Below are 12,008 nucleotides of genomic sequence, written 5' to 3' on the forward strand. Positions count from 1 at the left end.
CCTTACAGGTCAGGAGAGGAGGTACCTGGCAACACCAGGTGTCACTTAAGCTAGGGGATGAGGGACCTGCATTCACCAGGTGTTATCCAAGTTCAATGTGAAAGTTCAGACTATAACATGAGCAAAGATGATCAGCATAATCGCAGGAATGTGCAGTGCCGACGTCACCGGCAAGGTCACATGGATCCCCAAACTATTGGGAGATGAGAAGAAACGAATAGTGGCAATTATGGAGAAACAGCTAGAGGAAGCCAGAGAGCTTTTTGAACAGATGGGCCTGGAAATCTAAGAGATCCCTGCTCAGAATCGAGGAATGTACAGTAACAGGATTAGGCATTACCAGCATTACCAACTGGAAGCTAATTTTAAAAGGTCACAGATCGCCTACAGTTATGAGGTTCAGAATGAACTGCTGGGGGATGATGAGAACTCCTCAGAGAATCAGGTTGTGTACGGCCATTCCTCTTAGTATTTAGTCCATTCTTTGAAGAAATACGTACCGAGCATCTGTTTGCAATCTAAATCTGCTATGAGATTGTTGCAACACGGAGAGAAGTCAACTATATGATTCTCTGTGATCTCTGTTGCCAGTCCACATTTGTGGAATGCATTACCAGGAGCCCTTAGACTGTGAAGCAACTTGGTAAGAAAACGTTAAAGACTCATTTATTTGTTAAAACCTTTTTGTCATCTCACCCCCTCCTTTTACAAAACCATGAAAGTGGCTTTTAGCACAGGCCGGCGCACTGAATGCTCTGCTTTACTTCCGACACTCATAAGAACTCTATGAGTGTTGGGAGAAGTGCAGAGAATTCAGTGCGCCAGCCAGCATTAAAAACTACTTTCACGATTTTGTAAAAGGGGGGGTTAATTTGTTTACAGCTGGCACCTGATATAATGTGTTTAGGACAGGGGTGTCAAAGTCCTTCCTTGAGGGCCGCAATCCAGTCGGGTTTTCAGGATTTCCCCAATGAATATGCATGAGATCTATTAGCATACAATGAAAGCAGTGCATGCAAATAGATCTCATGCATATTCATTGGGGAAATCCTGAAAACCCAACTGGATTGCGGCCCTCGAGGAGGGACTTTGACACCCTTGGTTTATATCTGTGATATTTTACTGTCATATTTTGATTGAGTATGTTGCTGTTGCGATCCAAATAGGTTTTTAAGCATAGGTTTCTTGCTCCTTTGTGCGCTCCTTCAAAGGACTAAGGCAGGGAATTTATCTGTTTTTGTTTTTTAGTTAGGAATTGAAAATGGGTTATATTCCTAGTGAGGCTTGAAGAATGGGCTGAAATTTGGCAGCTAAAATTTAATGCTAAGAAATGCAAAGTCATGCATTTGGGTTGCAGGGAACAGTACAGATTAGGGGGTGAAGATGTGCACGACGGAAGAACGGGACTTGGGTGTGATTGTATGTGATGATCTTAAGGTGGCCAAACAGGTTGAAAAGATGACAGCGAAAGCTAGAAGTATGCTAGGTTGCATAGGGAGAGTAGGAAAAAGGAGGTATTGAAGCCTCTGCATAAGACTCTGGTGAGACCTCATTTAGAATACTGTGTACAATTCTGGAGGCCGCGCCTTCAAAAAGATATCAAAAGGATGGAGTCGGTCCAGAGGAAGGCTACTAAAATGGTGTGTGGGGACAGATTTAAAGATGAAGGGAGAAGGGGTACTGCTGGACATAGGGAGAAGGAAAGGTGCTTCTGGACAAGGGGGAGGGCAAGGGAAGGGAGAAGAGGTGCTGCTGGATCTGGCAGGAGGGGAAGGGAAAGGAGCTGCTGGACTTGAAGAAGGGGAAGGAAAGGTGCTACATGCGGGGGGGGGAAGGTGAGATTGTGCATGGGGAGAGAGCATATTAGTTGTGAGTGGGAATGGGGGAGGGAAGGAAGGAAAATTGTTGCAGGATGAGTGAGAGTGATGATAGAGGAAGAAATTTAAAAAAAAAAAACACGGCTTCAGGAAGGGGAAATCATGTTTGACAAATTTACTTCAATTTTTTGAGAAGGTGAACAAACAAACTGATAGCGGAGACCCAGTGGACATAATTTACTTGGACTTCCAGAAAGCGTTCGACAAGGTCCCGCACGCAAGGCTTATGAGGAAACTACTAAGTCATGGAATACAAGGAGACGTACTCAGATGGATCGGCAAGTGGCTAGAAAGCAGAATGCAGAGGGTAAGCGTAAATGGGAAATTCTCGGACTGGGCAAAGGTAACTAGCGGCGTGCCCCAGGGCTTGGTTCTTGGGCCCATCTTGTTCAATATTTTTATAAATGACCTGGAAGAGGATACAACAAGCAATATAATCAAGTTTGCAGATGACACAAAACTATGTCGGGCAGTTGGCTCTCAAAGGAGATCTCCAGAAGGATCTGAACCAGCTGGAGAAATGGGCAGAAAAGTGGCAGATGAATTTTAACATAGACAAATGCAAGGTCATGCATCTGGGTAGGAAAAATAAGGAACATGAATATAGAATGTTAGGTGTAACCTTGGGCAAATGCGAGCAAGAAAGGGACTTGGGGGTACTGATAGACAGGACCCTGAAGCCATCGGCTCAATGCGCAGCGGCGGCAAAGAAAGCAAATAGGATGCTGGGCATGATAAAGAAGGGCATCACGAGTAGATCCGAGGACGTCATAATGCCGCTTTATAGAGCAATGATCAGACCACACTTGGAATACTGTGTCCAACACTGGTCTCCATACCTTAAGAAAGATATAGCCCTGCTGGAGAAGGTGCAGAAGCGAGCCACGAAACTAGTCAAAGGTATGGAAAAATTGAGCTACAAAGAACGCCTCGGAAAACTGGGACTGTTCACCCTTGAAAAGAGGAGACTGCGAGGGGATATGATAGAGACTTTTAAAATATTAAAAGGATTTGACAAAATAGACCAAGAAACATCAATGTACACTTTTTCAGATGTGACATGGACAAGAGGTCATAGACTGAAACTGAGGGGCAGCAAGTCCAGGACAAATGTTAGGAAGTTCTGTTTCGCACAGAGAGTGGTGGACGCTTGGAATGCTCTCCCAGAGGAGGTTGTGGCGGAGACTACCATTCTGGGATTCAAGCGCAAGTTGGATGTACACTTTCTTGCAAATCACATCGAGGGATACGGGAAATAAGGGTCTCCAACAGGGAGCACCTAGCTTGGCCTCCGCATGTGCGGGTCGCCGGATTAGATGGACCAAGGGTCTGATCCGGTGAAGGCGTTTCTTATGTTATGTTCTTATGTTATCTCAATCTGTATACTTTGGAGGAAAGGCGGGAGAGGAGAGATATGATAGAGGCGTTTAAATACCTATGTGATGTAAATGCACGAGTCAAATCTCTTTCATTTGATAGGAAACACTGCAATGAGAGGGCATAGGATGAAGTTAAGAGGTGATAAGCTCCGGTGTAATCTGAGGAAATACTTTTTTACGGAAAGGGTGGTAGATGCGTGGAAAAGTCTTCCGGAAAGAGGTGGTGGAAACAGACTATGTCTGAATTCAAGAGGGCCTGGGATAGGCACGTGGGATCTCTCAGAGAGAGAAAGAGATAATGATTACTGTGGATGGGCAGTCTAGATGGGCCATTTGGCCTTTATCTGCCGTCATGTTTGTATGTATTGGGCAAGGTCTTTATAGGACATTAAGTAAGAAAAAACAGTTGCCAAGAGAGCAATCGTATTTGAGAATGATTGATACAAGAATGGATTTTATTCCATCTAATGAACAATTGTTGAATGTGTATATGATTAATGCTCAGTCTGTGGGGAATAAGGTGGAGATTATTGAAAGTCTACTTATGGATGATCATCCAGACATGTTGGCCCCAATTCTGTAAACTGCACCTAACTTTAAGTGTGCTTTAGGCGTCTGATTTAAGTGGCTAATGAGCAATTTAAGGGTCTTAACAAGCGTTAATTGGGACTTAGATGGAGTTAGGCGTCCTGTAGGCATCCTTTGAACACAGAGGCGAGATAGGCGCAGATTTAGGGAATAGTCACATCTAGGTTTGTAGGCGTGGATGTAACGTGGGCATGGTTAAGGAAATGCACCACATAGACGCTAGTTAGGCGGCAGAGGGTGTCTAAACATCATGGAAAATGTAGGCGAAGGAATAGCTGGTCTAAGTGCACTTTTTGCTTCATTTCAATGCAGTTTTAGCTTTCTTAGTCGGAGACTTCCTATAGACGCAAGTTAGGCGTGCTTTCAGCTTCCGTAATGATATTTCCTATAGTGAGTTTGAATATGGTTTTTTACACCACCTTTGGCTTTCCTGCTTAAAAAGAACCCCCCTTTTTTTCTCAACAAACAGTGCTGCAATCAGCTCTTTCTTGAAAGCAAAGAAAGAACATGAAAAACATATCATTATTGCACACATTACTTCATTTCTCAGTGCTTAAAAAGAGAAAAAACAGATACAGACTTTAACATGCATTTCCCCTCATTGCAAAATGGAGCTCTTCAGCTTCACAAAGCTGACCTCATTGTGAGATCATCAGGCTGCATCTTCAAGGTAGTATGCCACAATTAAAATATGCGCTGGGTGTTGAACTCTGTATGATCAGCACAGGACTTTAACCCATAGAGCTACATCAACTTCTACTCAGGTGGATCTCAGTGCCCTTTCATATCATAGTTGATTGACCTGCCTATGTATCATCTGATTAGGAATGATATCACAATCACCACAAAGAAAGCATTTCTGGCTCACCAGGTTAATGTGCCTTGTCCATCTTCTCAAGCACCCTGGTTCAAATCCCACCTTCACTCATTTTAACAACTTCCTAACAGCTTCCTATTAGCTGTCATAAGAGGGTCTAGATGGTGGACTTTGCCGTTTTTATCAGCACATTTCCCTTCTCAGGCAAACTGTCATGGGAGGAAACTTCTCCTCTGACAAAAAGATGCCATTTGTGGCTCACCAAGTTAATGTGCCTTGTTGCACCTTATCCATCTTCTGAAGCTCCCCAGTTCAAATCCCACCCTCACCTTCACTCATTTTAACAGCTCTCATAAGTGGTGGACTTTGCTGTTTTTCATCAGCATTCTGCAGTTTGCAGGCGCAGGTACATCAGATACATTCATCTTCTCTCTGCTACAAACCATTGTGGTAGGAATGGATTTCCTTCTATGCAATATCCACACAGGGCAACAGATAGAAGAGTTTACTAAAACTTCAGAGGGCTTGGACAGGTATTGAATGAAGGTACATGTTTTTGAGATGTACCCTAGAGACATTCCTGTTGGTATATTCAACTTGGCTGGTTGTAGTTTCATGCTGCAGGACTGTGTGTAAGGGTGGGGGAGGGGGTTTAGGATGAGAGAGAACAGGCTGCTTTAGACATCTGAGAATTGCTGCACATCATTTTAAAGATCAGCTCAAATATGTTTAAGCAAAGGAATGGCCAAAGAGTTTGAAGATTTTCTGGTAGAAAAATGAATATCAAATATTTGCTAACTGCACTCAAGACTTGAACCCCTGACGTATGGAAGATAAAAGCAGCGCCTTAAGGCATAGAGCTATAGAGGGAACTTTGTTTAGAATTTGGTAACAGAGCCTCTACAGACTAAGCAGATGACAATGGCTTCTAGTAAAAGCTTTGAGAAGGGAAGGAATCGATTAAAAGTCAGGACAGGTGTGTTTGCCCAAATCACACCTAAAGCACGCCCAATCAGATTTGAAAGTTTTCTAGTGAGAAGTCCAAACAGTGCCTATGACGTCAGACACTACTTAGGCATGCTTAGTATAAGAAGGTCTAGAGCAGTGTTTTCTCTTTTAGGACATCTATTCTGTGTTAATGCTTATTTCTGAGACTTTACTTTTCTTGATTATCTTTTAACCTTTTCATTCCTATATCTGCCACAACTCTCCATTTCATAGGACCATTAGCAGCTATAGTAATTTGCAATTTTGATGTTTGTCTAACCTTTTTCATCTTTCCAGGAACAAATCTAGGTGAGAATGATATATTGCTAGCTACTTAGGTGTCTTTATTGGATAAAAGCTCAGGCAGAACTGATTTTTTCTTTTGGACACCCATTCTGTGTTACTACTTATGGTTATTCTCCATTAACTTTATCTTCCCCTGATATCTGCCACAATTCTCTCCATTCCACAGGGTCATTAGCAGGTCTGAGAATTAGTGATGATAATAATTGGTTCCAGGAGTGTTGACTGAAAAAAAAAACTCATGCTGTTTGAAACATTGGTGCCAGCAAAATGGATATGCAAGTTACATGAATATGTGGAACCTATAGCAGTGCTTTTCCTCATAGAGCTAAAGGTAAATCTTTTTAGAGTCATAATTATTAGGTATCCTTATTATATAAAAAAGGAACAGTGTTTTTTTTGCTTCTGTTCATTCTAGCTGTCATTCTGAGACTATGCTGCATTTTATTTTTGCCACATGTGTCTTGACCTTTTCCCCCTTTTCACCTGATTTCTGGTTCCCAGAGTGGCTAATGACTCCCCTTGTGTTTCCCAGAGGCCAGAGCAGGTCTTTTCAAACTGGGTTCAGCACAACAGCTCGCACCTCGACAAAGCTCAAATATTAAAACAGACAGAATAGGTGAGAATGAAGCACTGAAACTTTTGTTTGCCCTTGTGATGAATTATCTACATTTTCACAATACTAACATATTTTACACGTTTTTTCCTTCAGAAGTGTGTAGTTATATAAGATTTTCTGAGAAAACAGTCAATTGGTGAGTTTTTTACAAAGGACTACGAATGCGTGCATAGGATAACATGCACGTGTTAAGTTTTACCGCACGCTGAGACGGCACTGTTTAGACACCGATTAGGCACCGTTAGCGTGTGGTAAAGGTTAACGCATGCATGTTATCCTATGCACGCGTTAGTAGTTAGCGCATGTGTGGATTTAGCGCACCTTTGTAAAAAAACAGCCTAAAACTCACCAATCAATTCTTAATTTGTCTCAATCTATCTTCCCTTTTCTTCAGCCTGCCTTCTCCTACCAGGAGCAGATTCTGGGACCTTACCAATTCTACCACAGTAACAACTTGGACCTATGAGTGCCTTACTCTGCATACCTGTCATCCATCTCATCGAACTGCAGTTGCCTGATATTACATTTGCATGCTGCTTTCCTGGACTATGCAATAAAAATCTTATACCATTTTTCACCTTGTGCTTATTTATATTGCGTAGCAGCCAGGCATTAGTGTTTCCTTAATAAGCACCACTTCAGCTACTTGGTCACATTGACATTTGTCTTATCTAGTGTTCCATGAGGCCTAGGCTGTAAAGGGGGGATGGGGGTGGCAAACAGGTATGCCTCCTGCCTCACAGCCTGCAACTAGCATAATATTTGAGAACATGAGATTAGATGAGAGATAGAGAGGATGAACCAGGTGCCTTAACTTGGTGGCTTCACTTCAGTTAGTTTCCTACCCTGACAGCTTGAGATATGCATTTTTTGGGTGCCCAAACGACACCTAAATGGAACAGTTTAATCCAATTAGAATTGCTGTGATTTTATGGCTGATTCTGTAGCACAGCGGTTAGAATGAAGGTTGGGGTGTGAGCCTGGTCTGTGTTTGACTCCCTTATGCCCTTCAGCTGACAAAATACTAATTTTAATAAAAATGACAAGCTACAGACCAATCACATCTAATTTCCATCTCAAACAGCACAATCTATTCCAAAAGTTGAGTTTGCATTTGATACAAAACAGCAGTATTTGAATCCATGTCACATTTATTAAACCCAACTTGAGATTCTGGCTTTTGGGACAATGAAAGCAGTGCTTTAAGCCATTGAGCTACCAGTCTTTTGTCTCAGCTAACTGTGAGATGATAGCTAAGCAGAATTTACCTTAGCAGATCACTAAGCTATGATATGACAGGGGAGTCATAGAAACTGAAGTAGAAGGTGCTGTAGCTCAATGAGTAAAAGTGCTGTACTGATCTTCCAGAGGTTGTGAGTTCAACTCCCGGCCTTTTACTTGTGCAGGTGTACTTTGATGATGTCACAATGAGGTCATCATTGTGCAGCTGCATACCTCCATTTGCAATGAACTAGAAGCCACATTCAGGTCTGTTCTGTGTTTTATTCTGTTTTTAAGCTTGGCCAATTGAAGTTATGGGCTTTCTGTTTGCTTTGAAGAATGAGCTGATTGTAGCAATGTTTCATGAGAAAGAAAGTGTTATTTAGAGCAAGGAATCGCTTCTAAAAACCTCTCTCAAATAACGTCTGTGGGATGCCCAGAGAAAGCTGATTGGATGACCTAAATAGCATGTATCTAGAGCTTAAACCACATCTATTTGAAGCCTATACGGAACTCAAAGTCCTATGCTTTACACTTCTTATAGGAGCTAATGATACCATTGTTATACAAGTTTCTGTGTAGCACAGGAGTTAAGCTTCCCCCCTTCCATGCTGATGTTCCCAGATCACCTCCCACTGAAACTAATATAGTATAAATATCCTTTTAAGCATGGTATACTGTGTTTTTATTATCATTTTAATGATGGTAAACTTTGGGTTAATTATGATAAAGTTTACAGTCCTGAAATAATGATAACAAATCAGAAAAATCCACCTTTTTATGTATAACATCATAGGGACGTCTTTCTGGCATCTATATGGGGTTTTTGGAAACGCGTGCCTGATACATGCCTAAGATACGCTTAGTGCATTAAAGACATCTAAGATACGCTGATTTACACTTACGCCACAAGGACGCCTAAAGTTAGGCGCAGTTTACAGAATCGAGGCCGTTATGTATTGCTAGATTTAGATGAAATATAAGATTTTAAAATAAATAAATAAAATAACCCCTTGTTCAACTAACATCCAGAATTAACCGGGTCAGGAGCTACCCGACAAGCACTAAAGGAGCTGCATGATCCATCCACCATCTACTTGGAGCCTGAGAAAAATACTGAACATTCCAGACTACACAATACCCATACGTAAAAGGGCCTCTTGGGACTATTTTTTCTCTGTTTCCATCTACTAGTGGATGGACATGACCCATTCATTCTGTACTGGTTTAGTATGGATGAAAAGGAATGAGCATTTTTTGCAATATGGGCTTCCAGAGAAATAACTGAATTGGTTTGGCCAGTTCCTATTCCCCATACACAGTCCTATATGGAGAAAATATATTTATATTTGTCCTATCTCATCTCAAAATATAACCTGATATAGAGCATTTTCCTGGAATCCTTACCTTGACTTTGGGACACTCTGGACTCCAGTACCAGCAGGAGAACTGTTTGAAGTATCATTAACAGATCCATTAATTTGTATCCGATTTTTCCTAAAAGCAAACTAAAAAGGAACAAGCATTACTTGCCATGCTAGAAAATAAGTGCCAAACCTCATGGAGTTCTCTCTGTTTATTTAGAACCACCAGCATAACTACCAGGTCTAAAAATATGCAAGAAGAAAAAAAAGCAAGGTAGGCAAGATACAACACAGCAAAATTACCCTCTGTTATAGTAGGGTTTAGTCATAAGAGATGGTTTGAATTAAACTCATCTAATTTGACATGAACTTGGAACAGAGCATCTTTAGAGGAGGGGGGGAAAAGAGTAGTCCATGTTACAAAATTTATTTAAAAAAAAACAAACAAACATCTATGCTGCATCTCAGAACAAAGAGCCTAAGCAGTGAAGCTTTAAAATAGTCAAAATATGTTCATGTTTATTAAAATCTGATATACCAAGTCTGACATGCAGATCATAGCAGTTCTTTCACAATACAATAAAAACAAATATTAGGAAATTTAAAAGAAACACCAATATATTAAAGGATAAATGATACTCATACTTTAAGAAGTGTACAATTAACCACATCTAAGCAACATCAATGTGATATCTGTGAGTGACACAGGTAAGCCATCTCAGTCAAGATAATGAAGGGAATAGACCACAGGTGTCGAAGTCGATCCTCGAGGGCCGCAATCCAGTCGGGTTTTCAGAATTTCCCCAATGAATATGCATTGAAAGCAGTGCATGCACATAATCTCATGCATATTCATTGGGTAAATCTTGAAAACCCGACTGGATTGCGGCCCTCGAGGACCGACTTCGACACCCCTGAGATAAAGACAGGTTGTTCACCCTCTCTAAGGTAGAGAGAACGAGAGGGCATTCTCTAAAGTTAAAAGGAGATAGATTCCGTACAAATGTAAGGAAGTTCTTCTTCACCCAGAAAGTGGTAGAAATCTGGAACGCTCTTCCAGAGGCTGTTATAGGGGAAAGCATCCTCCAGAGATTCAGACAAGGTTGGACAAGTTCCTGCTGAATCGGAACGTACGCAGGTAAGGCTAGACTCAATCAGGGCACTGGTCTTTGACCTAAGGACCGCCGCATGAGCAGACTGCTGGGCATGATGGACCACTGGTCTGACCCAGTAGCGGCAATTCTTATGTTTTTATTGACCCCCAAATGGGTTTTTAGAAGAGCTTTGAATTTACAAAATAAGGTTCTGATCTTATTTCCAGAAGAAGGCTGTCCCATAACTTAGGAGATGCTAGGAGTTATTAGAAAAGGGATGGTAAACAAGACTAAGAATGTTATAATGCCTCTGTATTGCTCAATGGTGCAACCTCACCTTGAGTATTGCATTCAGTTCAGGTCTCCTTATCTCAAAAAATATATAGTGGCACTAGAAAAGGTTCAAAGAAGAGCGACCAAGATGATAAAGGAGATGGAACTCCTCTCGTATGAGGAAAGACTAGAGAGGTTAGAGCTCTTCAGTTTGGAAAAGAGATGGCTGAGGGGAGATATGTTTGAAGTCTACAAAATCCTGAGTGATGTAGAATGGGTACAAGTGGATCAATTTTTTACTGTATCAAGATTTACAAAAACTAGGATGACACTTGATGAAGTTACAGAGTAATACTTTTAAAACCAATAGGAGTAATACTTTTTAAATCAATAGGAGAATAGTTAAGCGCTGGAATTCACTTTGCCAGAGGATGAGGTAAGAGCAGTTAATGGAGCTGGTTTTTAAAAAGATTAGGACAAGGTCCATGAGGAAAAGTCCATAGTCTGCTGTTGAGATGGACATGGGAGAAGCCACTGCTTGCCCTGGATCGGTGGCATGGAACGCTGCTACTATTTGGGTTTTTGTAATTGTTTATTTAAAGTGAAGTACAACAGATAAATAGGTACTTGTGACTTGGATTGGTCTCTCTGAAGACAGGATACTGGGTTAGATGGACCATGGGTCTTATTAAAAAAAAGGCAGACTTCCTGGTTGATTCATAAAGTTAGGGAAGGGAATACAAGTTGGTTGGCATATACTTGGTGCCCAAAGTAACATTCACACAAACTTCCCCCATATAACATTAATTTTTGACCCACACTTTATGGGGTTATTTTATAAAAAGGCACCTACTTGAAAAGCCCAAAAAGCTGCTGAAATTTGAATGACTAGCCTTGTAGTGAGTATAATCCTCTACAACAGGGGTTGCCCAAAAGGTCGATCGACCAGTAGAATGCAAGTCGGTTATGGAGCACATCCTGGGCTTCACAATAGATTCACTTTGCCTTCTCCCTGCTTCCCCGATGCGCAAAAGCCAGGCCCATGCAGCCACTACACAAGCGTTTCCCACCCCCACCTCCCCGACATCAATTCTGACGTCGAAGAGGAAGTTCCGGGCCAGCCAATCGCTGCCTGGCTGGTCCAGAACTTCCACTCTTGACGTCAGAATTGATGTCGGGAGAGGGGGGAACGCTTGTGTAGTGGCTGCACGGGCCAGGCTTTTGCGCATTGGGGAAACAGGGAGAAATCGTCATTATCGGCGGCAGTGACAGTGGCGGCTTAGGGGGCACAGAGAGAGAGAAAGAAAGACGGTGGCTTGTGGGGGGGGGACAGGGAGAGAGAAAGAAAGACACAGAGCTTCATGCTTCCTGGAATTAAACAGGCTGTTGTTCCTCCATTGACCAACTAACACTGCTACCTTCTCTGGAGAGACACAAGAGAGAAAGAAAATGTGGGGGGGGGGGGCAGAGAAAGAAAGAAGGGGGC

The 12,008-nt window shown here is 41.9% G+C and overlaps 1 protein-coding gene across 1 annotated transcript in view; it reads right to left on the reverse strand.

The window, feature by feature from the left end:
• OSMR (oncostatin M receptor) overlaps nt 1–12,008 on the reverse strand; it is a 204,052-nt gene that overhangs the window by 166,538 nt on the left and 25,506 nt on the right. Inside the window, exon 3 of the mRNA XM_033932579.1 lies at nt 9,199–9,299. Coding sequence (XP_033788470.1) covers nt 9,199–9,268 — 70 coding nt within the window. The 5' untranslated portion in view covers nt 9,269–9,299. The remainder of the gene's footprint in view (nt 1–9,198; nt 9,300–12,008) is intronic.

The sequence above is a fragment of the Geotrypetes seraphini genome, chromosome 1 (assembly GCF_902459505.1).
Source record: "Geotrypetes seraphini chromosome 1, aGeoSer1.1, whole genome shotgun sequence".
Classification (NCBI taxonomy): domain Eukaryota; kingdom Metazoa; phylum Chordata; class Amphibia; order Gymnophiona; family Dermophiidae; genus Geotrypetes; species Geotrypetes seraphini.